Here is a 27931-nt window from a genome sequence, read left to right as displayed (position 1 = left end):
GTGGGCGTGAACACACGTGCACATGCGAGCTGGTGTCAGTGTGCAACAGGCAGCCACCTGGGGGAGCGCTTGCAGCCGGCCCGCTGGGTGATGGAGGGAGTCTGTAATCTCCGTCCTGGGATGTGTGCTGGGCAACCCTGCCAGGGCGTGCCCTCTGTCTCCCTTCAGTTGCTCCTACATGATTCTTTTTGTCCCCTTCATAATTGTTGTAATGGTTTGAAACCACATTTGGGGGTAGGGGTGTGAATCTGGGGGAGGGAAGCAGGAGCCACGTGGGTGACAGGACCCCCGCTTTATAGCTACTAGCGCCCACCATCCGCACCAGACCTGGATCTTCACAGGGGAACTGTTAGCAGACAGGTGACAGGAGGTGTTCTCACTCTACCTATTTAACTTTGATATATTTGTGCTCCTAGGTCACTCTGAGATTAAGGCTCATGCAGAAAAGGCTAGATGCTTCTAGCGCATTTTTGTCTCCATGGAACACAAGGGGACCCAAAGCTGCTTCTTTCAGTTCTCTAGGCTGCTGGCAGGCGTTCTTGATCTCTCCCCACCAAGGACCTCATAGCTTTGCTCTACACGCATGAGTGGGCTCCCGAAATCCACAGAAGACCTAAGGCTCCGGGCTATATATGAAGTGTCTGGAGTTGCTATTTCTTGCTAAGCTGTAGCCCAGCTCTCTGGGGTCTTGGAGACCCAGACACCTCTGAAGAGTCTTGGTATATAATTCATCCGAAAAATGATAACAGTAGATGCCATTTACTGAACATCTCTTATGTACCAGGAACTATATTAGGCACCCTACATGCAAGGTCTCATTTAATAGCAGTGCAAGGTAAACACGGTTTCTCTGGATTACAAAGAAAAAACCTGAAGGCAGGAGAGGTTAAGGAGGTTGCTTGGGGTCACAGGTAGTAAGTGGCAAAGTTTTCACTCAAGCCTAGCGCCTTTGGATTCTGAAGCCCTTGCTCTTGCCAGGGCCCCACAGTGTCCTCACAAACTCCACTGCAGAGGGCGATACCCCAGCCGCACCTCACCTCTGTCCTCACCCAGGTGTTACTCCAGAGGAGCCCACAGGCCTCTTGAGTCCAGACAGGGGAGAATCGCTTGTCACCATTACTTTCCCTTTTACCCAATGCCTTCTGCTGCCTTGAGAGGGTTACGCAGCAGATCCCTGGGGGGCTGGAGGCTGACCAGGGGCACGTGTGCCTGAGCCAGCCTTGCTGTCCCTGCAGTGATCATGTCCGACGCGGCCGTAGAGGAGAGGCGGGCCTTGATCAAGAGGAAGAAAAGAGAACGGATCGGGACTCAGCCACCCGGAGTGCAGGGGCTGACGGAGGAGCAGCGGATGATGATCAGGGAGCTGATGGACGCTCAGATGAAAACCTTTGACACTACCTTCTCCCATTTCAAGAATTTCCGGGTAGGAGGAACTGCACAGTGACTGAGGTGTCACCGCCATCTTCATTCTCACATAGAAACTGAGGTTCCCCAAGGATAAGAAACTTGTACGAGGTCACAGCTAATCAGTGGTGGAGGGTAGATTTGCAGAGCTGGCCCTGCGTCTGTGCGAGCTCCTCAAAGCTTTAGTCTCATTCCCAAAGGCTCTCCAAGTGTGGTCCCTGGGTCAGCAGCATCAGCATGCAGATTTTCAGGTCGCCCCAGACCAACTGAATCAGAAACTCCAGGGAGGGGAGTTTCTGTTCCCCTGTTGCAGGTTCAGGTCTGAAAATCGCTGCTCTCTCATTTAAAGCAGGTAGGAACTGGGTCTGAGCAGTAAGTGGAGGGAAAGCTAGGCAGTCCCCCAGTGTGACTGGCATTCAGGGCTTTATGAGGACAGGGTCAGGACCTGTCGAGGGGTGTGACTTTCGTGAACCGGTGTTTCTTGATCCCAGGCACATTAGCCATGTCTGTGCTCCAAGTGCCCTCCTTCCCCTTTGCACTGATAGATATCTCAGGTGGCCCTTCCCAGCTCAAAGAACTGGATGAGCCCAGTGACCTCGGATCTGCTCTTCCCATCCATAGCGCCCTAAACCTTCTGAGTCTCCTGAACCCAACATCTGGAATGCTTGGGACGACACACCATGGTTGGAGTCCCCCTTGCCCTCCATTTTAACCAAGCAGGGACGTGTGTGACCATTGATTCATAGATCCCCAAAGCACCTTCATCTGGTAGAGGACACCAGAGAGAAGAAACAAAGGCTGTGTGTCTGTATGTGTGAGGACACATGCGTGCATGTGGGTGTGAATGCCTGCATTTGCGCATCCTCTCGGGCTGCAGCTGTGGCTGTGCACGTTTGGCTGGGGCCTGAGTTGGGACCTGTCTATGAAAACACGTGCTGTCTCTCCCCTCTCCGCCTCCTGGCATGTGTCCTAGCTGCCAGGGGTGCTTAGCAGTGGCTGTGAGATGCCAGAGTCTCTGCAGGCCCCATCGAGGGAAGAAGCTGCCAAGTGGAACCAGGTCAGGAAAGATCTGTGGTCTGTGAAGGTCTCCGTGCAGCTGCGGGGGGAGGATGGCAGTGTCTGGAACTACAAACCCCCAGCCGACAATGGCGGGAAAGAGATCTTCTCCTTGCTGCCCCACATGGCTGACATGTCAACCTACATGTTCAAAGGCATCATCAACTTTGCCAAAGTCATCTCCTACTTCAGGTAGGACATGGAGACTGGGTGGTTGGGTGTGGAAAGGAGCTGGAAGTAGCCAGAAGGTTCAAAGGACCTGGGGTAGATCCTGAATTTGGGAGATATTGGTGGCAGAAGACCCTCCTTTTCCAGAGCCCTGCCCCCCAGGGCAGCCAGTGCTGCGGGGACCTAGAGGCCTCGCTGTGTGGCTGGTTAGCTTTGTGGCTGTGGGCCTGCCAGTGTCTCTGCCTATCCACCTGCCCAATGGAAGCTAACAGTGCTTCCCCTGCAGGGCTGTTCTGTGAAACAAGAACACATCTGAAGAGCCCCCAGCACAGAGTGGGCATTCAGATAGCCTTTCCTACTCTCCCTTAAAGGGGCAGGAATCACATGTTGACAGTTCCAGACCAAAGAATGAGAGAAATAGACAAGATAAGACTGCGAAGGCCGTGGGGAGGGTGGGTGGTCCTCAGAACTCAAGGGTCAGGTCTCCCCAGAGCTAGATATGGAGGCAACAACCACGGGGCAACTGGGGTTAGTGGGAGACATGGGAACTTCCTGGGGTGGCAGGAACCACAGCCCCAGAGTATGTCTGCAATCTTAGGGTTAGGGATGGTGCCAGGTGTATCTGTCCTTGGGTAGGCCACCTTGCCCTGCCAAGCCTGGTCAAGCGGGGCTGAAACACACCCGCCAGAAGCTCCTGGTGTCTTCAGCAGGTTGAGGGTAGGTTATGGTCTGGGAGCCCAGAGGTGCTTCTCTGGCCCTGTAGGAGTCATGCATGACTTATTTAACGGGGTGATGCTGACAGCAGGTTTGGAATGGGGTTCAGATGGTGGCAAATTAGCTTAAAGGGGCAGGGAGAGAAGCCTACTTATAAATGTGGACATTGGAAGATCTTGGTGAAATCCAGTGACTGACAATTTAACACCAGGGCTCCCCACTTGCTATTTCTCATGGCCACCAATGTTGAGCACAGTGACCCAGGTGTCACTGCCGTCTTCATTCTCAGATAGAAACTGAGGTTCCCCGAGGATAAGAAACTTGTACAAGGTCACAGCTAATCCATGGTGGAGGGTAGATTTGGAAGTACCAAAGCCAGCTCGATGCCGGGTCCTAAGCCAGGCAATGGGAAGGCACAGAAGAACAAGATCAATTCCGTGGCATTTGTAGCTCAGTGTTACGGATCTAAAAGAAGGATGGGTGCCAGTAGCTCAGGGCCGGAATTCCCAAAGAGGCCAAGGCCAGAGGTAGTGTTTCCTCACAACCCAGAGTAAGCAGCCTCCCTCTCAGGCTGTGACGCTTCTTTGTTGTAAGGAATGCCTCCTTACTGGAGAGGTGGGGGTCCCTCCCAGGTTGGGAGGGAGTGGTCCCTGCAGGACCAGAAGGGTATCCGTGTAACCATAATCTCAGAGGCTTGTTAAGCCACCTCCATGGTGAGGCCTGTGCTCCGGTGATAGGACTGGGGCTGCAGGCATCTGGGCTGCAGGGAAACAGTAGAAATACGTGTGTGCACCTTAAACCCAACACTGACCGCAGGAAGCAAACATCCCCACTGCTGGAGCTCAGGCCAAAAGGGCGGCACTTGCACTCTGGAGAGGGGAGACTGCATTCTGGAAAGACTTCTGAGAGGAGCAAAGACATAGCTTGGCTTGAGGGGCTAGCAGGATCTACTAAAGGGGCAGTCATTCCAAGGGGGGAAACTGAGGCAGAAAGGAGGCGGCCAGGGACTAGAAGCCAAAGCACTGGGTGTAGGTCAGGAGTTGTATAGGAGTTGAAGGAGATAGGGCCAGGCTGTAAGGGACCTGGATGCCAAGCTCAGTGGGTGGAGTTCCCAGAGGTAGCAGGGGAGGAGAAGATGCTGGGGGACAGAGCTGTCTGCTGGGTTGTGAGGGGAGAGATGAGAGGCAGCCAGACAGCAGCCGCAGTCATCCTCAGGGAAAGGAGCCATTCTCCCTCTTCCTCTCGCCCCCAACTTCCGGATTATGGGATGGCAGCTGGGGCCGGCCTGTGGGCCGCCTCCCAGGGAGCTGTCCTCCCCTCCCCATCCTTGCTGCCAGGGACCTGCCCATCGAGGACCAGATCTCCCTACTGAAGGGGGCCACTTTTGAGCTGTGCCAGCTGAGATTCAACACAGTATTCAACGCGGAGACTGGAACTTGGGAGTGTGGCCGGCTGTCCTACTGCTTGGAAGACCCTGCAGGTGCCCGAGAGAGCCTGCCTGCCCTGGCAGAGGGAGGGAAACACTGCAGTTGTGGGAGGAAGGGAGCTACGCCAGGATATGCAGGTTCTGGGATGGCAGGGCAGGAAGATGGAATGGTGGAAAACAAGATATTGGTGAGGGATGACAGGATCTTGGTCAGGTTGCTGAGAAGCTGCCCCTCCATCCTGTTACCATCCACAGGTGGTTTCCAGCAACTTCTGCTGGAGCCCATGCTGAAATTCCACTACATGCTGAAGAAGCTGCAGCTACACGAGGAGGAGTATGTGCTGATGCAGGCCATCTCCCTCTTCTCCCCAGGTGAGGGTCTCCCCTAGGTTGCCTGACATTCCCCCAGCCTTATCTGCCCTCCCCAGGGAAGGTCCCAATCCATGGCCTTGCTCCTCATTCACTGTGCAGCCAGGATGGGGGCTGTCGCTGGCTTCTCCTGGGGTCAGTGGGTGATGCCCAGCCCTGGTCTTCCCTCACTTCCCTGCCTGGGTGACTCCAGCTCTGGAATGTGGTTGGTGAGCAATGCCCTGACTCTGGGCTGGACTGAGCTTGTCTTTGCCTCATGATCTTGCACCACACCTCCCTCCCCTCCCCTCCAGACCGCCCAGGTGTGGTGCAGCACCGCGTGGTGGACCAGCTGCAGGAGCAATACGCTATTACTCTGAAGTCCTACATTGAATGCAATCGGCCCCAGCCTGCTCATAGGTGAGCACAGCAGGGGGTGAGGACCCGTGAGGGTGGTGTGAGGGAGCCAAGGTTCAGGGAAATTGCCCAAGGCTTCACAGCCAGAGGGTGGCATCTGGAGGTAGAGCCAGCCAGACCAGGTCCAAAGCTCACACTTTTGAGCACTACCTAACCACTTCCCAGGAAAAACACAAGCAAACAGGGGAAATGTGGCCCAGAAAGGGACTTCTATACCTTCACTGGTCCTCCATAGCTCCCGTGACCTAGTGCCCAGACTGATGCCCACAGGCCCAGAGACAAACTTGGATTGTACTGAGCCCAAGGCCATGAAGGTTTAAGGCCAACACTGAGTATTAGAGTGTGAACTTATAACCTGAAATCCTTATTTAGCCTGTACAGCTTTCCTTTTGGCTTGGCATCCTTTGCTCAACCCTTCCTTGTATGGAGGCAGGAGGCTGGAAGTGCCAGCTTTCTTTTCCATTGTGGGGAGACTGAGGCATATGGTACATCTCAGATACTGGATCCAAAGCTAGTTCCAGGAAGGGATTCCAGCCTGCAGCCCCTAACCTCCACGACGACTCTGCTCAGTCCTGGCCCCTGGACATGAATGAAGGCAGTGACACCCATACCCCCAAACTGGTAGCTGCAATATCTGGATTTTCCCATGGAGGTCTCTGCGTACAAAGATGCAGCTCCCGCAGCCGGGTGTCGTGGCTCACACCTATAATCCCAGCACTTTGGGAGGTCAAGACAGGAGGATCCCTTGGAGCCAGGAGTTCAAAGCCAGTCTGGGCAACATAGCCAGACCCCAACTCTAGAAAAAATTAAAAAAATTAGCCAGGTATGGTGGCATGTGCTCTAGTCCTAGCTACCCAGCAGGCTGAGGCTGGAGGTCTCCTGAGTCCAGGAGTTTGTCACTGCAGTGAGACCATGATCGTGCCACTACACTCTAGCCTGGGTGACAGAACGAGATCCTGTCTCTTTCAAGAAAAAAAAAAGACACAACTCCCATGGATGGGGTGGGAGTGGGGAGAGTACTGGGCAGGCTGTTCTGCCTTTCTCATCCACAGCGTGAAAGAGAAGCTTATGGAATTCAGCCAAGCCTTGCCTCTTGGCTGACCTGAAATGTCCAGAGATTATGCTTTTGCAGCCTCAGAGCAGCCCTGAGGCTTGCGGACCAGGGAAAGGGCGGGCTGCACCCCCAACCTTTTCTCTGGCTGACATGCAGGTTCCTGTTCCTGAAGATCATGGCTATGCTCACCGAGCTCCGCAGCATCAACGCCCAGCACACCCAGCGGCTGCTGCGCATCCAGGACATACACCCCTTTGCTACGCCCCTCATGCAGGAGTTGTTTGGCATCACGGGTAGCTGAGTGGCTGCCCTTGGGTGACGCCTCCGAGGGGCAGCCAGACCCAGAGCCCTCTGAGCTGCCACTCCTGGGCCAAGACAGATGGATGCTGCCGAGAGCCGACAATGCCCTGCTGAGCCTGTCTTCCCAGGGAACTCCTGCGAAGACAGCTGGCTAGCATTCCTCAGGAAGGACATGGGTGCCTCCCACCCCCAGCTCAGTCTGTAGGGAGTGAAGCTGTGGACCCTTATGTGGAGAGTACACTGACCTGTAGGTCAGGACCATCAGAGAGGCAAGGCTGCCCTTTCCTTTTAAAAGGCCCTGTGGTCTGCGGAGAAATCCCTCAGATCCCACTAAAGTGTCAAGGTGTGGAAGGCGAGACCAGGGCTGGGCCATCTGGGGTCTATGCCCACATACCACGTTTGTTCGCTTCTGGAGTCTTTTCATTGCTACCTCTAATAGTCCTGTCTCCCACTTCCCACTCATTCCCCTCCTCTTCCGAGCTGCTTTGTGGGCTCCAGGCCTGTACTCATCGGCAGGCGCATGAGTATCTGTGGGAGTCCTCTAGAGAGAAGCGAAGCCAGTAGGCCTGCACAAATGTCAGAAGCTTGGCATGACCTCATTCTGGCCACATCATTCTGTGTCTCTGCATTGAACACATTTGTAAGCACCGACAATAGGTAGCCTGCTGTGGTTTACACAGCGTTGACTCAGATATAGATCCTGAGCTCACAGAATTTATAGTTAAAAAAAACAAACAGAAACACAAACAATTTGGATCAAAAGGAGAAACGATAAGTGACAAAAGCAGCACAAAGAATTTCCTTGTGTGGATGCTGAGCTGTGATGGTGGGCACCGGGTAGCCAAGTGAAGGTTCCTGAGGACGTGAGTCTGTGGGAGCAAGGGCATAAACTGCAGCTATGGGTGCGTGTGTGTGATCTAGCGTAGGTAGGTCTGTCCCCATCTGATGGGGCCTGGGTTTGTTCCTGGGGCTGGAGTGCTGGCTATGCTCTGTGACAAGGCTACGCTGACAATCAGTTAAACACACCAGAGAAGAACCACTTACATGCACCTTATACTTCTGTGTACACATCTATTCTCAAAGCGAAAGGGTATGAAAGTGCCTGCCTTGTTTATAGCCACTTGTGAGTAAAAATTTTTTTGCATTTTCACAAATTACACTTGATATAAGGCATTCCACACCTAAGAACTAGTTTTGGGAAATGTAGTCCTGGGTTTAATGTCAAACCAAGGCAAGAGAAATTAAATAATGAACTTTTGGCTAGAAGGGTAAACTTTTTTTGGCCCTTTTCTGGGGAAAATAATGTGGGGGTGTGGAAATAGAAATACACACAAACATACATATTTTTACTACTAATTTTATTATTGTCCTTCATAAATCTGAAGACTCTGGCGTAAGAACATAAAAATGGTGCAGCACACCAACATGGCACATGTATACATATGTAACAAACCTGCACGTTGTGCACATGTACCCTAGAACTTAAAGTATAATAAAAAAAAATTTATACAACTGTTGTTAAAAACAAAAGAACATAAAAATGAATTATTTAACTTGGCTTACTTATAAAATGATTATTCTGTATAAAAGTTTAACATATGTGCATACCATAGTTAAAAATGTAGGCCAGGCATGGTGGCTCACGCCTGTAATCCCAGCACTTTGGGAGGCCAAGGCTGGCGGATCACAAGGTCAGGGATCGAGACCATCCTGGCTAACACAGTGAAACCCCATTTCTACTAAAAATACAAAAAATTAGCTGGGCGTGGTGGTGGGCACGTGTAGTTCCAGCTACTTGGGAGGCCGTGGCAGGAGAATCGCTTGAACAAGAGAGGTGGAGGTTGCAGTGAGCCGAGACCATGCCACTGCACTCCAGCCTGGGTGACAGAGCAAGACTCTGTCTCAAAAAAAAAAAAAAAAAAAAAGTAGGAATTGAGTTAATTTTAAACGTCTAATATTCCATTCAAATGAAACTTCACAGTAACTGAATTCTAAAGAACAGATAATTACTTAGCTTTTGACATTTTACAAGAAGCAGGCCAAACTTTGAGGACATGGTAAATCATCAGTAATATAAATCAAAGCAAGTAAACACATTCTGTCATCCCTCTGACTTTACCAGACTTTTCTGCATTAAGGAGATATAGGGCGCACTTATTTTTAGAAAAGATACTGAGGGGAAAAAAGAGCTTCTCTTTCCAAACTCAGTGAATACAGCTTTTGCTCCCAGGAATTTTGTTTAATTATGAATCCATTTGTAATTAGAAATACAAATTTCTAATTTGGAAACATAGATTTCATTCCAGTGTATTCATAAATCATATGCATCTCCCTTTCCTTACTGAAACAATTCGAGTGCTATTTGTTCAAGAGCCTGAAACTGTTGTTAGCTGTAGGACAGGGTAAGGCGAGGTTAAAATGGAATGGAGGACAAATTTCCATCTCCCAGTCTTGATTTAAAAACTCCAGGGCAGTTCCCCAAACACTGAACTGATATATAGATTTATATAGATTATAAAAACTAAGCGTATTTCAAGAGTAAGGAAAGATTCAATGTTAGATGCACTGAGGAGTTCACACAGGGGACTTCCTTTCAGTAGTTTTGTGGATCACAAGTTTATGGGGCTAGGAGCCAGATTGTAACTTTCCTACTCCAACATTTGGGTTTCTTCTTTACTCCCTTCCCTGAACTTTTGAGTACGCAGAACGAAGCATCAGTTTTTAGGCATCCCTGTGACCACTTTTTTTTTCTAGGTCAGTGAGGAGAGGATGGAGTCAGTCTCCAAAGCTCAGGACAAAAGACCAAAGCAAGCTACTGCATACCATCTGCCCCCTCATTAGTCAGGGCCACTCAACAGCCTCTCTCTACCTGGCCCTGAACTTTGTCTAATTAAGTCTTGATATTGATGACAAATCTGTGGGGAGGGCCAGAGTGGCCACTCCTTTCTGGAGAAAGAGGATGTAAGGAGAAACATACATATGATTATCCATCCCTTCCTAACTCCTAACTTGTGGGCCTCATTATGCCATCTTCCACGGCAGCTTGGTTTTTCCTGGTAGCTTTCCCTTTATGTCCCTCAGCTCTCCTAAATCTGATGGTGGTGATGAGTGAAATATACCTACACTTGAGAAATGTGTGACCCTCCCAACACTTTTGTTCACTTCCTTTCACAAACTTCTCAACGACAGGGATCTAAAACCTGATCTCTCCTTTCCTCACTACCTTCCTAGAACACATTTCAAAATGACATCTACCGGCTGGGCATGGTGGCTCATGCCTGTAACCCCAGCACTTTGGGAGGCTGAGGCAGGCAGATCACTTGAGGTCAGGAGTTCAAGACCAGCCTGGCCAACAAAGTGAAACCCTGTCTCTACCAAAAATGCAAAAATTATCTGGGCATGGTGGTGTGTGCCTGTAGTCTCAGCTACTAGGGAGGCCGAGGTAGGAGAATCACTTGAACTAGGGAGGCGGAGGTTGCAGTGAGTCGAGGTCGTGCCACTGCACTCCAGCCTAGGCAACAGAGAAAGACTCTGTCTCAAAACAAAACATAACAAAAACAAAATTACATCCACCATCACTGCTCTCCTGAAATAGGATCCCAAAGGACTGTTTGTGGTCAGTACTTCTTGGAAAGACTTAAAAACGAAAAAGGCAGTCTTCCAGGATTCTAAATTGAAAGGGTCTTGCAGGACACTAACACAATGTTTAACTCAATCCCAGAACCTATACAAGACAGACACCCAAATGCACTTCAGTGCCAGCAGGAGGCCCATTGAACAAGTAACATCTTTTCTCACTAATCCAGTCCTCCTCTACTGTCCAATCCGCCTCTACTGGTTAAATGTGTTTAACTGTTTTACAAATGTTAGTGGAATTAGCCAACCCCAACACCACAGTAAATAAATAAGAGGACCACACTTTATCGAATATAAATTTGTTTTTATTGAAGCAGCAGTCACATGACCTTACATCTAGCCTTTAGATTAGGCCTGACAGAGTGAGCCAGCCCTAAAAAAATGATGTTTCTTTTTGCACTAAGAGACATAACATGTTTACATACATCATCCAGTATTGGAAATGAGCAGACTCAAACACAACATGTGTTGGTTACCTGGGAGGTACAGCCCCACTGTTTGTGGTGTCCATATATTTTACAGAGACTCCCAAAGACCATTACTAATAGGATGAAAGTTAAAAGAAAATACAGCCACACCAAATCATGAACACAGTAATCAAAGACAGCAGCTTATACACGTTTAAAAACTGTCCCTTTCAGAGTTGTTTTCTTTCTTTTCTAAGCAGTGTCTGCAAAGCTTCCTCTACGTCAAATCCAAAGGTTTCCAAGATGGAAGCTGCACCTCTTGGGGCTACACAATGGAATAAAATCATTGGAAAGAACAAGAAGTGGTATTCATATCTTGTTTTTCATAACAAAGATTAATGTTTCCCTAATTAGAGGAACAGAAATGGTGATGTGACTACATATTGCAGTGGCAAAATAGTAGGGTGAAGAACGAGGGTTGGGTACTGAAATAAAGACCACACACTTGTGAATTTTAATTTCATTTCCAGGCTAACCTACTTTTTATTTAATGCAAATTACAGTACCAGTTAACTATTTCCAAACCAAGTCACATAGAACAAAATGTATTTACAAGGGAATGGGGAAAGGGAAAAAAAAACATTGAGCATACTTTTCACAAAAAAGTTTATATTTAAAATGAAAAAAAAAATCAGTCACAGAGGCATTCAAGTAGTAATAATGTTATACAGATTTTGCTTTTCCTTTATATCAAGACAGATTTGCACAAGTGTTTGCAATAGTTTGTATACAACCCACAGTCCTTTATATATATATATATATATATAATAAATTTTGTTTTTTAGGTTTGTTTTTAAGATGGAAGTGGTCACGCTAATTGGTATGTGTACAGGCCCAAGTGATCCATCGGCAACACATTTATAAATGCAAATTTTACAGGCAAGCAGATTTTCATACATCTATCTGTATCTGCCTGTAGACAGATATAGTAAGGAAAAAAAACTTTAAAATTAACACAAGGAAGTCTACTTTGTCAAGCTAACCCCTTATGTACTGGTTGTCATTTTGCTTTTATTGTGGAGGTGCAAAACGGAGCAACAAACTTGAATAAAACGGCATAACCCTTGTGAAAATAATCCAAACCCCAGGGATTACTTTCAAAGCCTCTCAAAGGTAGATCTCAGTCTGGGACTCTACTGTGCTTCTAGTTGTCTCTTTTATTTTCAGTGGCTCAGGTTTCCACCAGAAAAGACAGATTTTATTGTAAAGCATACCTACTTTTCTATACAGGGGAGGAAAGTGTTTGGCTCTGTGATTAGATGATCACTAACATGAACAGTAGGAATCAGATATAATTTCAGTTGAAAACAAAGAAAACCCCCCAAATGTCTGGGGATCTGGCATTGGCCAAACTTCCTTTGGAAGATTCCAAAGTTAAATCCTTTAAAAAGGAAGGGAAAAATAGATGAAATGCCAGTGTCTTTATATCCACAGGGATAGAGAATATAATAGTCCTCTCAGAAACCTTTGCATTGGTGCAGACAAGATGACTGGTTAGGCATACTTTGTTAAAACATAAACCAAAAATGTGTGTCTAAAAATTAAGAGGACTTAAAAAAAAATGACGCAGCATGTCACTGGAAAGAAGGTGCAGTCTTCTGCCTTGCTGGAATGAATACACGATGTTTCAAAAATAGTAACCTTTGGTTTGGTAGTTTTTTCTTCTATTCAAGACATTTTATATGGAGTACTTTGAGGCAAAACACTCTATTTTTCTTTCAAAAAAGGCCTTCGTGTTGGGCACACAGTAAGAATTAAACTGATTTTTTAGAAAGAAATTAAAATGATATTTCATTGAACAAGGGTAGAGATGGCGGGAGGGAGGAAATGGGCTAGGAGTTCCCTTGTTAAAACAACAGTCCTCTATTGGCACGGTGGCACTCCGTGCAGTAACTGCTAGTAATTGCACTATAGCATTTTAGACCACTGACGTATCAAAACCTGATACTATTAAGAAACTTCAATTTATAAAAAACCAATTCTCTCTCTCTCTCATTTGGGAGGGAAGTAGATAAAAGAGGAGAGAGAGCGAGCATGGAAGGCTCCCAGAATCTGCTGTTTTTAAGACCCATGGTTAGGGCTTGTGGAAGAGACGAGCAAAATCTAGTCTATTCGATATCCTCCAGCTCTAGGGCTCCCTGGTGCTACACTAAGTCCCTGAATGGACTAAGTATGAAATGAAACCGGTCACTGCTACTGAGGAGGAAACAGACATTCAGAACAAAAACAAAGGCAGGGCTTGAACGAAATGAGATTACGAATATGGTTTCCTCTTCCCACTCCTGAGTATGGTATCACTGAAACTTAACTGTGGAAGGGGCAAAGATACTGTTATGAGTGAGTTATTATTTCAAAGGGAAAGGGGGTGGACAGGGAGACATGGATACAGGAAACCAATTAAAATTTAAAAAGGAACAAATTAAAAAAAAAACCAAAACAAACACATGGAAGCGAAGGCACTCCAAACTATATAGATACACTATACATTGCTAGAGTTATTGTTACAATAATACAGGCCGGTACCTACTGTACAGAGTTAAAACTATATGGCTTTAAAAAGCTCGTCTACATTTTGTCTGATTATTAAACAGAATCACTGCCCTGAACAGTAACTTTTTGCTCATTAATAACAGTTCCTGGGTCCACATATTTACATACAAAACAATAAAACTTAAATTTAAAAACATAGAAAGAAAATATAATGTACAAGCTTGAATTTGGTGAGGAGCTTTTTATTATTATTATTATTATATACAAAAAGATATTCAGAGACCTGGATCTCACTTGTATAAAAGAGTTCTGTGATCCCACCATGATCCTTGAGAAAGAAAAATCACACATCTCAGCCCACACACACACGCACGCACGCACGCACGCATGCGCACACGCACACACAATGAAATGAGAGAAAAGCGTGACTTTTCTCTCTTCTTTTACCCCAGTTGTGGGGGGCAACCTGTTTCCTAAAATAAGCACTGATTTTTGTGGACTCTGGCAAGTATACCACGTCCAGAGCAATGTCTGTATCCAAACGCTTGCTGGGCAGTTGGATCTGAACGCAGGTCCATTTCTCTATCACAGACCTGCCTTTTCAGATTCTTTATAAATTCTGTCTGAAAATGGTCTATCAAAGCCATTACCTTTAAGGAGTTATGCTACCAAATACTCTGATTTCAGGCTTCTTTCAAATCTTAGCTTTCAGAAGCACTTTATAAAACATAAAATTCAATTTGTTTGATTTGGTTTGACTGAGCATGTTTCCTTTCTCATGAACTCTGATATATCCAGAGGTTTGTGAAACTCCTTTTGTGGCCCAAGACCTCAGCTAAACAGCCAGTGAAAACCAAGATGGCTCACAGTTGTCTTTCTGGGTACTGGTTCACTTCAGCAGGCAGGACAACTCTCTTGGAGAGTCACACACACAGTTAAGGAGCAGGACAGGGTGCTAGGGCCTGCAGGAGGGCTGCCAACAGACTCCATTTCCGAACCCTCTGGAGGACAAGACCCATAACATGACCTAAGGTGGCAATGAGGGTGAGGGCAAGTTACACACAAGCAAGGGCTCAGCTCTGCAGCCCTACAGTTACCAGCTAACCTTGGAAGGCATGTGGGGAAGGAGCAGGTAGGAGGGAAAGGCGGCCATCACTCAAGTGATCTTTAAATGTGAAGTACAACTGATTGTGCCTTAAAGATTCTAGGTCAAGTAATGGCCCATAAGCACCAAGGTGACTAAAGTTCATTTTAGAGTATATAAGGCCCACATAGATGCCAACCTTAAAAGTATAAAACAAACTAGTCATGAAAATCTATTTCCTCACGGCAAACATAGTCCTTCAATCCTCCTTGCATTCCAAGGAATATTGCTTTTTCTTCAAAAAGAGAGACTGATTCTTACACCATTTACTGATACACAAAGAAAACAGACACAAAAACTCTTAACTGGGTGTGAGGGAAACATTCTTCTCATGCTTCAATCAGTCAATTTTGATACTGTAGACAAAAAAAAAAGGCAGTATTGAATATATGTATATATAATGTATATACACACATTTATATCATCACTTTCCTATAAAGTCAGCAGGTATAAGTGACTATCATTCTGATGTATAGTTTTTAATATTCCTACCATCTGACATGCATCAATAAATAAATGTAAAAAGCATGAGGTTAAAAAACAAATACAGATTCTAGATTTGGATTTAAAATTAGAACTATGTGTAGAATGTGGCTATTTCTGCAAGCTCAATTTTCAATTAAAAAATATGAAAAATAAACCAGTAGACGACTGTTACAGTTCACATTATTTAACTACAATGTCCTCTCAAGTGTATCTTTCCAAGGGAAGTAATTTTAGAAAAAAATCTGGACAAACTTATTCACAGTGGTGAGATGTATTCCTGGCCTGTCCCCTTCCTCTGGGCTCGTCAGTCTTTGACCTCAGCAGCTAGCTTCAGCCTGCTCAACACCCCTTCCGTCTCCTCCCAGGTCACTAGTTTGAAACTGTGCTAAGATTTGCAAAGAACTTTGGTCAGGCAAACAAAGAGCCACCTGTAGAGCATGTGTGCCTGAGTCTTGCTTGCTGCTTCCCCTCTGGCAGCCTCCTGTACAAGCCTCTACATCACTAGCGCTGACTGAGAGCAAAACAAAACCTTAACAAATCTACTAAGAATCTTCCCTGTAGAGTTCCAAACTTTACTGACCTCCCTGGGTTACGAATGATACACATTTCTTTGTCTGCCACACCTGCCACCAACATGCCAAAGGCAAGTCTATAAATACCCGAAGATATGGATTAATTTTACAAGTGACATTTAAGTCCCCGTTGAGTTATACCTGCTAAGCTCCCAACCAATTTCAAGCTGTGCACTATACCAAAGTCTGGCACTAGACTTTAAAAGAAAACAAAGTTCAAAAAAAACCCATCAGCACAGAACAAAGTTTTCTTCTTTTGTGGAAGGGGCATGAGGCAGGACTCCTGTTTTTAAAGTATACAACAGCAGACTTGTAATAAAAAAAGATTGTCGTGGGAGAGAGATTGTGTGTTCTAGTGCTCCGCTTTCCCCCTCCCCACAACCCCTCCCACCCCCTGGATCTCCCTCAAAGTGAGAATACAATGAAATTGGTTTGTATTTATAGATATTTTACAAGGTTAAATAAGAACAACAATAATAATAAAAAAATTGAACACTAAAATGAACAGGTTTTTTTTCTCTTTTTAATATTCTTTCCAAACGTGACCAGTGTTGCTGAGTGACACTCAAGTAACTGGTGGTTTTTCCTGTGCAGCTGGCTGCTCGGGACCGTTCAGGTGGAGTTGGAAGCTGATGCGGAAGCAGCATTATTGGTCTGTCCACGGTCTCCAGTATTAGCATCTGCAAGTCAAAAAGTCCCAAAAGAGAGCATGAGCAATGCTACAACAGCAAAAGAGAACAAGTACACTGTTCCAACTGCAGGCTGTGAATTGTATGGCCTTCCAAGCTGTTATTTGGAAGGTTGTTTTAAATAAGGCCAACACTATGAACTCTGAATTTCTCTTTTATTGGATTTAAGTTCATGCCTCACCATGGTCCTGGTACAGGGAAAACAGTGTCTTTGAATAAGTTACAGACTCAGGGAGCCAGAGACCGTTTCAGTCAAAGCTCTTGCTACAGCTGGGATCAGCTGTATATGAACACTCAGCTGGAGTCTAGCTCACTTGAAAATAAATGAACAGTGCACAGCTGGGAAAACTTGCTAAAAATTCTGAACCACGTTACATCTGCTTAAGTGAGTAAATGGGTGGAGGCAATGAAAGTAACGTGGGTCAGTGTTCATAGGCAGAACAGTCCTTCTTCATTATTCATAGAGATGGAAGATAGACAACCAGCAAAAAAGAAACAGCAAGTGCAGTACCAATTCACTCAGTCAATTTAATAAAGCATCTTGTATCAACAGATGAATGGATAAAAGAAAATGTGGTATATACACACAATGGAGTAATATGTAGCTGTAAGAGAGAATGATGGGAGGCTGAGTGGGAGGGCTGCTTGACTCAAAGAGATTGAGGATGCAAGTGAGCCAAGACCACCTGGGTGACACAGTAAGATACTGTCTAAAAAAAAAAAGAAAAGAAAAGAAAAAAGAAAAAGAATGAGATCCTGCCATTTGCAACAACATGGATGGAACTGGAAGTCATTATCTGAAGCGAAACAAGCCAGACAGAGAAAGACAAACTTTGCATGTTCTCGCTGATTTGTAGGAGCTAAAATTTAAAACATTGAACTCATGGAGATAGAGAGAAGGATGATTACCACAGGCTGGGAAGGGTAGCGAGGGTGGGGGAAGTGGGGATGGTTAATGGGTACAAAAAAAAAAAGAAATAATGAGTAAGACCTAGTATTTGCTAGCAAAACAGGGTGACTATAGTAAAAAGAAAAAAAAAAATTAACTGTACATTTAAAAATAACTAAAGGTATGACTGGTTTGAAACATAAAGGATAAATGCTTGAGGTGATGAATATCCCATTTATCCTGATATGATTATCACACATTGCATGTCTATATCAAAATATCTCAGGTAACCCATAAATATATACACCTACTATGTCCCCACAAAAATTAAAAATTAAAAAAAGGAAAGCATCTTGTAGTCAAATCCTGACTTAGAACTTACTTAGAGCTTACTTTGCCCTAATCTTTTAGAAATACGTACAACTCTACAACCATGGTCTCCTTCCCCCTTTTAAGGTCCATTATTATTTCACAGCATCCATTAACATTTAAGTGGGCATCTAACTGTGTCCAAATTGGTTTAGTAGACTGCTGTTTTAGTGGCTATCAAGCTGCATCCTTGTCATCTCACTAATGACTGGGAAAGTACTGCTAGCCAAATTTTTTCCCAGAAGATTTCACACTAAGCCCTGAGCAAGAGAAGTGGCTTGACTGGGATGGGCAACTTTGAAAAGCCATCTCTCTAGAAGCCACAATGCCATCAAGGTTGGTGACACCAAAAGGCAGACTCAGAAGTTTTTTGTCTCTCTAGGACTGATGGGATTTGTGGATCTACCATGTGCTATGGTGAGCAGAATAACCAATGTCATGGTTGAATGTTAACATTTGGTCCTGGATCTTTCTACTTTGAATTTCTGAATTAGAGGGAGACACAAAAGACCCAAGGACACATAGGGAACTCTATGATGGATTAGCTGTTCAGTTTCTCATTTCTAAAGCCAATCTATAAAAATTATACTTCCTAATTTCCTGATAATCTGCCCTTATATACATTTAGCACAGCCTTTGGGGAAGGAATGCGAATATCTCTTAATGTGAATGATTAGGTTTAATTCATTTAGTTTCCTTCAAAATAGCTAAAGCTGCTTCTAATCTCGTTATCATGTACACAAGTGAAGATATTATGGCATCGGAATCCACACATGAGGTTCATATAGCCCATGGCATGGGGTCATATTAATTTATCGGTATGGCAAATGAACAGGTGGCAGGAAAGGGTACATGACATAGAACCGACTCTCCAAAGCCAGGATGACCACCTTTTCTAATAATCACTGAGGAACTATGCTAACACTTCATTCGTACCTCCTGACCTTCCTTAGGTTTGCCCTGTTTAAAGGAAGTTTTACCCTCAATGATCATCCACATTCTGCGCATCAATAACCTAACATCAATTCCTGTCTAGACCACAGATTCCTCCAAGCCTTTCTCAGATAAAAATGTTCATTTTCATGATTCAGGCACAGGCTGCATTAAAAAAAAAATCCAGAGAAAACCTGGAACACCACAAACCCATGCTTATTGCAGCGTGTCACATGCTCTGATGACACTCAGAACCTATGCATGACCATCATCAAACAGCATTTCCTTCTCATTTTCAGTATGGGAAGATAACAGGTAGAACTGTCATTCTGGTCTTCCCCAGGACTTAAGAAAGGCACTGATCATCAGAAATTTATCTATCTGTTTGACCACTACATCAGCACCCATGCCAACATGGAGAGCAGCTCTGGCCACGGCACCCATTAACTACACTGGCTGACATCAGCCAGGGCTGACTTCAGTTTTACCTCATCTCCATGGCCACCAGCCCATTTATGTTAATGGGCTCTTTAGCAAAATCCTATTTGGCACCAATGTGCAGATGTCCTTTCACTGACTACAGTCTGTGAGCTTGTGACACTGCCAAAACCAGTCTCCTCTTTCTTGGATACATTCAGTGACTGCTTGCATGATCACAGTAAAAAGCACAAGCCTTTTTTTATTTTATTTTTATTTTATTATTTTTATTTTTATTTATTTATTTTTTTTTTCAGACTGAGTCTGGCTGTGTCGCCCAGGCTGGAGTGCAGTGGCCAGATCTCAGCTCACTGCAAGCTCCGCCTCCCGGGTTTACGCCATTCTCCTGCCTCAGCCTCCCGAGTAGCTGGGACCACAGGCGCCCGCCACCTCGCCCGGCTAGTTTTTTGTATTTTTTAGTAGAGACGGGGTTTCACCGTGTTAGCCAGGATAGTCTCGATCTCCTGACCTCGTGATCCGCCCGTCTCGGCCTCCCAAAGTGCTGGGATTACAGGCTTGAGCCACCGAGCCCGGCCTAGCACAAGCCTTTTAAGTGAGCATAAAACCAGAAACAAATTCACTTTCTGAATAAAATTTGATGGACACCCATGCTCTTCAGATCTGTAATTACCTCATATTTTTCTCTTCAGTTATTTTCAAATCACTTAGTGAACATAATTTTAATGGCTAATTATTTTGATTATAAATATCCTTGATATCAAAAGTCACAGTCCTATAGACATTCTTCAAAAAAACTTGCGCCTGATGCAATGAGCTCCACTTAAAATCAAATCACACATGTCCTGCTGAGAAGAACAGAGTTCTCTTTTTCAGAGGAAGACAAAGTACAGAGAGGGAAAAAGTAAAACAAAAAAGGCAAAGTTCTATAAATTCAATACTCAATAGTAGGCTTAAAAGACCACCCAATTACTGACTGAATAAAGTTACATCTCATAATCTCTACAATCCCATCATAAAGATGGATTGGCCCCTTGGCCAAGAAAAGTAGGCGGAGCTGACCTCTTGGTGGCTAGGAAGAAACTAATTCAAGAACAATCAGGAAACAAGATAACACAGATTAACATCTTTTTAGAAATAAGAAACGAATTTTGGCACATGCTTATTTTGTTCCCACCATCATTCTGTAAATTTATTTTTACACAATGGAATCTGAATTAATGAGTTTTCTATTAAAAATGTTTATTCATTTAAAATTTTGATAAATTGTCATTGGATTTAGTGTAATTTCTGTAACTTTTCTTCTCAAACATTTAAATAGTGACTCCATAACATAAAAACAATAAAGTTCATTTGCTTCTCCTTACATTCCCTTCCATTACATATGCACTGGTAAAGTGATGCTAAATGGCATTATGGTTTAAAAGAGAGGCTAAGATCATTTTCATTATAAATGATCTGACTATAGATCATTAACCAACTCTACAGTCTCTTGTTTTCCACCAGAGATGCTCTTCTGAACTTCACACTGATATATCTTTCTTAAAACTAAACCAACTCTATAAACATTTATTGAGTATGAAGCCTACTTGTACAACTTAATAGCTGTGTGATTTTGGAACACATTATTTAATCTCTCTCTCCTTTCCTCACTGGTAAATGGTAGTGATACTACCTACCTAGGAAATTAGGCCTATGAAGTGCTTAGCATAGTATCTGGCATACAGCAATTGTTCAATAGATGGGAAGGTAAAAGGGACATCTAAAAACACATATATGTATAATCTAGTGTGACTGCAATAACCAACATCAATAAAGTAAATACTAACGACAGCATACTGCTGACCAATATGCCAGACACCACACTAAGTATTTTGTAGTCATGTCATTTAGCTCACACAGCAACCCTGAGAAATAGGTACAACTGTTACCTCATTTTGCAAATAGGAGAAAGGAAGCACAAATAGATTAAGGAATGTGCCCAAGACCATGTAGCTAATAAGCAGGGGAGTGGAACACAGAGCACAAGGAAGGAGAATGATCCATATTATGGGCATTAGGGGGCAGCAGAAAAGATTTCCTAGCAAAAGAAGAAAAGAGATTAAGGTGACTTTCATTTAGAACTAACCTCAATAAAATCACTGTGATTTCTACAGGCACATTTCTATTATCTGTAAGAGACGTGACATTAAAAGAGAAGAGTGAGTTTGTGATAAGAAAATTTAACAGCACAGTTACTTTGTTTTCAGTATGGGGTGTACAGAGAAATAAGTGCTCTGGAAACAACTACAGAGCTAACATTTCACTGACTTTGAAGCTTCCTATAAACCAACCCCCATTATCACCTGTCTAATGCTACTATGGAAAAACAAACAAGTAACAAAAAAAACTCCCCCAAACCAAGGATGGACTTAAGAGGAAACAGACAGAACAATCAGCTTTGTGGGGAAGGAAAGGAAGGTACAAAATCATCCTTACACACTGTGGTAGCTACTTTCCAAGATGACCCCAATGATTCATGCCTCTTGGTATCCATGCCTAATGCAGTCCATTCCCACACTGAATAGGACTGACCTGTGTAACTAATAGGATATTCCAGAAACAACGGTGTGTGACTTCCAAGGCTAGGACATAAAAGACACTGTGGCTTCCACATTGCCTTCTTTCTTGGATTACTTAGTCTAGGGGAAGCCAGCTGCCATGATGTGAGATACTTAAGTAGCACTATGGAGAGGGCCAGTTACTGAGTGACTGAGGCCTCCTGCATACAGCCAGCACACATTTGATAATCACATGAATGACAGCCACTGTGGAAGTACAGCCTCTGCCCCCAGGCAAGTCGTCGGATGACTGCATCCCTAGCTAATGTTCTGACTATGTCACGAGACTCTGACCCAGAACCACCTAGCTAGGCTGCTTCTAAATCCCTGACCCACAGAAACTATGTGAGACAATAAACGTTTACTCTTGTTTTAAATAGCTAAATGTTGGGGGGTAAACTAATATGCAGAAATAGGTAACAAATACATATGTCAAAGAACTTAAATGACATTTAGGGTTTGCATTCACAAGCCAATGAGGGAATCACTGACAAAGTCTCCCTACATAATTAGGTGTGCTTCTAAGAAACTGTACAAGACAAAAAAAAGATTATATTAGATTTAAGTCTTTTTTCCAGAATTGTTTTCTCAGGAATCAATTATTTTCTGAAAAATTCATGGCTCTATGGCTTTGTACCAGATACTGCAAAGCAAATTGGCACATGTATTAAAACCAATTTTATTCTGTGTGACATAAGACGTAAAACACAACTTAGGCAATCCCACAGTGAAGCCAAGGGTAGAACCCTTAAGTATCAGGTTCCCAAAAGAGTCCATAAGGCTGTGATTTTTGTCCTGGAGTAAATTTTCGTATGTAAAATTCCATATCTGGTATACATACATCTCTTTTTATAGGACAGGATCTACAGTTTTTTTTGTTTTTTTTTTTTTTTTTAAGATTCTCAAGAGATCTGTAAGAGTTGTTAGATAATGGAGTCATGGATTAATGGATCAACTGTCTCAATACTGAGGAAACGGCCCCACTCAAATGCTCAAGTCATAAACACAGAAGTTCTTGCCTTGATTCCTTGCTGTCTGCATCCCCCTACCCCCTGCCCACAAATGGTCCTGTCCATGCTCCCTGTCCCAAATGTGGTTGATCAAAGGTCCAAATGAGGAGCAGGAAGGAGAGTGAATGGAAGGTCTCCACTTACACCTACTGCCAAAGGATTTAAATGAAAAGAGAGTAAAAACAAGGAAATGGGTTGGGAGGAGAAGAGAGAAAATAAACATAGGAGACAGGATTCCAAAGGCTCTGCCACCATGAATCAGTATTCTAGATCTGTGTGTCCATAAAAATTTAATTCTTCTAATTTATTGAAATGCTCACTATCTGGCCCAGCAGCATTCACAGAAATGTTCTATTTATATTCTCTAATAGAGTAGTTGCTAACTACATAAGGCGATTTATTTAAATTTAAAGTAACTGACATTAAAGATTAAAATTCAGTTCCTTATTTGTTCTCAACACATTTCAAGTTCTCCAAAAGCTACAAAATTATTAAATATTTTATTATTTCTATTGCTGGCATATTAGTAAAATAACATATTTTAGATATATCAAATGAGTCTTTTTGTGTTTTACATGCACTTTATAAGTACACTTGGAAACATTAGGTTTTTTATTTTTTTGGAGACAGGGTCTCACTCTGTCACCCAGGCTGGAGTGCAGTGGCGCAATCTCAGCTCACTGCAACCTCTGCCTCCTGGGTTCAAGGGGTTCTCCTGGCCTCGCAAGTAGCTGGGATTACAGGCACACACCACGCCTGGCTAATTTCTTTTTTTTTTGTATTTTTAGTAGAGATGGGGTTTCGCCATGTTGGCCAGGCTGGTCCAAACTCCTGGCCTCAAGTGATCTGACTGCCTCGACCTCCCAAAGTGCTGGGATTACAGGTGCGAGTCACTGCACCCGGCCAGGTATATTTTTATTCCCTTATTTCCTTTACTATGCTCTTGCCCAACAACAATCTCTTCCAAGCACATTTTATGTGTTTCTATTTATCAGGTGTCCTCTTTCTATAATAGTTAAAAATGTCTTATGACAGGTCAATCTCTCTAGAAGATAAAATTAACAGCCTGGGAGATATTATTTATACTGTGTACCTAACTCAGGATGTTCCTACTCAAGCTGTTCCAAGTGGAAATGCTTCTACTGTAAAACTATGTCTTAGATGTTAGTGTTATTAACTGGCACATGAACAAACAAGATAATTACAGAGAATCAAAGTATACCCTAAACTTATATTTAATTTGAAATTATAATTTACACTCATGAAATCAAAGTACACCTGTAAGGAAAAGATAAGGCACAGAACACTAAGGTAGACTTCAGTGATTATAAAAATAGAAGTAAAATTTGGATGCCTGTGAGTCAACCCATCCACCAGGATACCTAGAAGACCTGTCAATAAGACTGTTTATATTTGATCTGCTGGCAGCTGAGAGGTCTCAGTTCCCTGTGAGGTCTGGGGCAGGGCACATTTTATTTAAGAAGTTTGGCTGCTCAGGGCAGAAAACTGAAGATCATGGGGACACACAGGTAACATTTTCACCGTTCCTTTAAGTTAAAATGCTTAATTTAGGAATAAAGAAAAAAAAAGGGACATATAAATAAAAGTAGGTGACTTTAGGCAAGGAACTGAGGAACACTTCAGGGATACACGGAAAAATGTCTGATAGGGGATTCCAACTTAATCCAGATTTTAAATTACTTTTAGAGGGGGGGAAAAACCCAAATAAAATTTTTGACTTGATAGGAGAGAACATGTTTTGCACAGAAAGCGAGAACTTCTAGAAGTGATGTCTAGGACTGCTCTGGTGAGAATAATGACTAAGCTGGTTTGATTTTAGGTATCTATATACAAACTCACAAAGTGAACCTGAAACTCTAACATGGGGTAGATATAATCTCGGTGTCAGTGAATTTGTCAAAATGGTATAGTTCAAAATGGAAGTCTGTATTTCAGATGCAGAGCCCACAGGAGGAAACGGATGCAGCATTGTACCTAAAAGAGATGCACATATTAATTGGCTATCAAGTTGGTAACACCTAAAAATGTGTATGTGCACACATGCACACTGTACTTCCCCTACTCCCACTCTACGAGGAAATGGGGCAATGGGGAAATAGAAAAGTACCTGTATTGACAGTGGGGAGTATGAACTGACAGCGGGACAAGCTTTCGGAAAGCAATTTGACATTAAACTTTAAAATTCTTTATACTTTTTGACTCTACTTCTAAAAATTTAGAAGAATAAGTACAGCTTTATGCAAAGATATCTTCAAAGCATTTTTCAGAACAACAAAAACAAAAAACCCCATCTTCAACACAAACCAAATGTCCAAGAATAGTAAGTTAATTATGGTATAGCCTTAGGATATTGGCTGAATACTATAGTCATATACCTTCACCCTCTAAATAGCCTAAGCCCATTTTTTAAAAAAGCATGTCTCTCTGCCCATTCATATACAGACTAAAACATAATGTTATGTGTGATTATCTTTGAAAGTAGAATAGAGGTAATTTTTATTTCCTAAAATAACTATACACTATTATGTTCTTGATAGACAAAAATGCCTTTTTTTTTTTTTTAAAGTTGCAGACTTTTATGAAATTTAACATCTATTTGGGTTAAGATAAAGAGAAAACAGGAAGAACTTTACAAAGAAAAACAACAGGGCATGCACTGCAGCTTTTACATTAGACAGAATATGAATACAGCTTTCCCAATGTACACTGTAAAACTGGCCCAAAGGCCAGGTATAATATTAATAGTACTTGGGGAAAGGATGAGGGAGGGTAACTCTCATTTTAGAAAAGCAAGCATCTAATAAACTGACCATTTGCTTAACATTTCACCTCTCAAAAACAGTAGAAACAAACAATGAGAGAAATTATTCTGTGCTTAATTCTGCCCAACTAAAAAGAATTGGCTAGTATGTAGGTAACAGGAATTCTGAGGTGAAAATAATTGTAATTGTAAGACAAAGGGGTCACCAGCCATAGCAAAATCTGAACCAGATTTTAGCCAGATGAATTTTTAGAAGTTTGAAGAACAAACAGGTATGATTCGGTGCTAAAGTCTTCAAAAGAGGCTAACAACTAACAAGAAATAGAAAAGTATGAACAAACTTTGATCAAGTAATTGCAATAATCTCAACGCAAATAAAGTAACAGCAAGAGCTTTTCAAACCAAGATGAAGACAAGTTAAGTTGGCTCACCACGTACAATGACCTCATCCAAATGTTATCATGATTCCCTCTTCTGTTAGAAGGGTTTTCAACTTGAAAGGATGTAACAAAAATCCTAATAAAAAAAATGTGCCTCAAGAAAGGTAAGGGCAATGTATACATTTTAAATGTCTTTAAACTCACAATCTATAGTCCAAGAAACAAATCTAAAATGGATTACAGAAACTCACAGCTTACAGATATTTAGGCACTAGAAATTTCCCCAAGTCTTAAAAACAACGGTTTGATTTCCATCTTTGATATGGTTACTTTTCTTTTTTTTATGGAAAAAAGCTGAAAGTTTTCTTAAAAGAAAGAAGCATTTTACAAAGTGTTTTTTTTACAACCTCCTCATACAAATGAGTATTTTAAATGTTGGTCTGTAGTTAAGCAAACAAGAGGAATGACCAGTCACTAAGAGGAATGACCAATCAACTAAGAGACCACCAGAAGACTAATTTCTAGGAAACCCAGTCCAGTTCCAATTAATTTATCGGTAACTTGAATAAAGGCAAAACATTTCTAGTAGGCTCTGCCTTGTCCTCTTTGATATGTTTTATTAGTTGCTTGGATAGAGGTAAAAAACTGACATGTTTATGAAATGTACAGATGACATACAATTGTGTAGAAAATCCAACACCCTAATACTTTAGAACAAATCCAGGATTAGGAGTTAAAGCTGTCATTAGTATGGAGGGCAAGTTAGCTATCATTAACATTTGAAGGACTTTTACATGGATCTGGATGGTTCTGTTATAATTTCACAGTAGAATCACTGACTGGAAGAAGGCATACAGAAAAAAATTTCAGGGTGAAAAAAGGATAAACTTTTCTAATAGAGTGATGGAAAGATAAAAAGGTGTTCATTCTTGCAGTAATGTCTATTACTGAATATACATAACCATGGGATAGATGACCACTTCTCGGTAGATAATGAGGGGTGGACTGAAATCAGTGGTTTTTAACAGCAGAACCACTGCATTGAAAGAAATTTTATGCAGATGACCAATATACCAAAGAGATAAACACAGAAAACTGCTCTAGTTGAAATTCCCTACAACATCTCACATTCAACTCATCTGAGCAGATGATCTCTAAAACAGTTTGTATTTGATTAAGAAAACAGTAATGTCTTGAGATTTATTACTTTAGATGTTCCAGATGCATGGTCTCCTAAATGGAGTGAATGAGTTGACTGGGCATACAAAGAAAATAAGACACATATAATATATATTATATATTTTATATATATAAATGTTGAACATTTCCTATGTTGACCATTCATATATATATTATATGTTATTTATATATATAAAATATATATATTTTTTCAGTCAACATAAGAAATTATACTATGAATTTTGGCTGGCCACAGTGGCTCACTCCTGTAATCCCAGCACTTTGGGAGGCCAAGGCAGGCAGATTACTTGATGCCAGGAGTTCGAGACCAGCCTGGCCAACAAAGTGAAACCCTGTCTGTACTAAAATTACAAAAAATTAGCCAGGTATGGTGGTGCGCACCTGTAATCCCAGCTACTTGGGAGGCTGAGGCATGAGAATCACTTGAACCCAGGAGTTAGAGGTTGCAGTGAGCTGAGATCACGCCACTGTACTCCAGTCTGGGAGACAGAGTAAGACTGTCTCAAAACAAACAAACAAACAAACAAAAAAACCCCACACACACACCAAATAAATTATACTTTAAGAATTGAGAGTAGTATGCGTAATTTTCAAGAGATTCTCATGTCAATCCGAGCCATGATTAACAATAATGCCTCTAGATACTAAAGCATTTTAAAAACAACTTATAAAGAATATTTTTTCGGAAAAAAAAGTCAACATCCATACCCACTAATTTAGCACAACAGTTTACAGTTTTGTATATTTCTGTCTAGTCCCTATCCACATGAAAATAAACATTTTGACAATAGTAACCAACAAGGTTCATGAGATTTTAAAATTTTCTCTACATAAATTAGGATGAGGATTTCCACGAATGTCCATAAGCTTCAGGAAAATTGTTTTTTATGGCTGCATAAAAACGGAGATTTCGTAATGTATTAAAACAATTTCCTACTGTTGACCATTCAGGTTACATTGGC

At 42.8% G+C, this 27931-nt stretch overlaps 2 protein-coding genes across 6 annotated transcripts in view; one reads left to right on the top strand and one right to left on the bottom strand.

Moving 5' to 3' along the window:
- The window catches only part of LOC105470331 (nuclear receptor subfamily 1 group I member 2), a 40326-nt gene extending 26905 nt beyond the window's left edge, over nt 1-13421 (top strand). For both annotated transcript variants that reach the window (XM_011722194.3, XM_011722195.3), the window contains exons 4-9: nt 1236-1423; nt 2378-2652; nt 4680-4822; nt 5024-5140; nt 5431-5536; nt 6744-13421. In XM_011722194.3, coding sequence (XP_011720496.1) covers nt 1236-1423; nt 2378-2652; nt 4680-4822; nt 5024-5140; nt 5431-5536; nt 6744-6888 — 974 coding nt within the window. In that variant the 3' untranslated portion in view covers nt 6889-13421. The remainder of the gene's footprint in view (nt 1-1235; nt 1424-2377; nt 2653-4679; nt 4823-5023; nt 5141-5430; nt 5537-6743) is intronic.
- A 2764-nt stretch (nt 13422-16185) lies between these two features.
- Nucleotides 16186-27931, bottom strand: part of LOC105470323 (glycogen synthase kinase 3 beta) — a 264548-nt gene continuing 252802 nt past the window's right edge. For all 4 annotated transcript variants that reach the window (XM_071092370.1, XM_071092371.1, XM_011722183.2 and 1 more), the window contains one exon: nt 16186-16362. In XM_071092370.1, the coding sequence (XP_070948471.1) occupies nt 16295-16362 (68 nt within the window). In that variant the 3' untranslated portion in view covers nt 16186-16294. The remainder of the gene's footprint in view (nt 16363-27931) is intronic.

This window comes from Macaca nemestrina, chromosome 2, assembly GCF_043159975.1.
Source record: "Macaca nemestrina isolate mMacNem1 chromosome 2, mMacNem.hap1, whole genome shotgun sequence".
Classification (NCBI taxonomy): Eukaryota; Metazoa; Chordata; class Mammalia; order Primates; family Cercopithecidae; genus Macaca; species Macaca nemestrina.
This window is presented reverse-complemented; position numbering and strand designations above follow the sequence as displayed.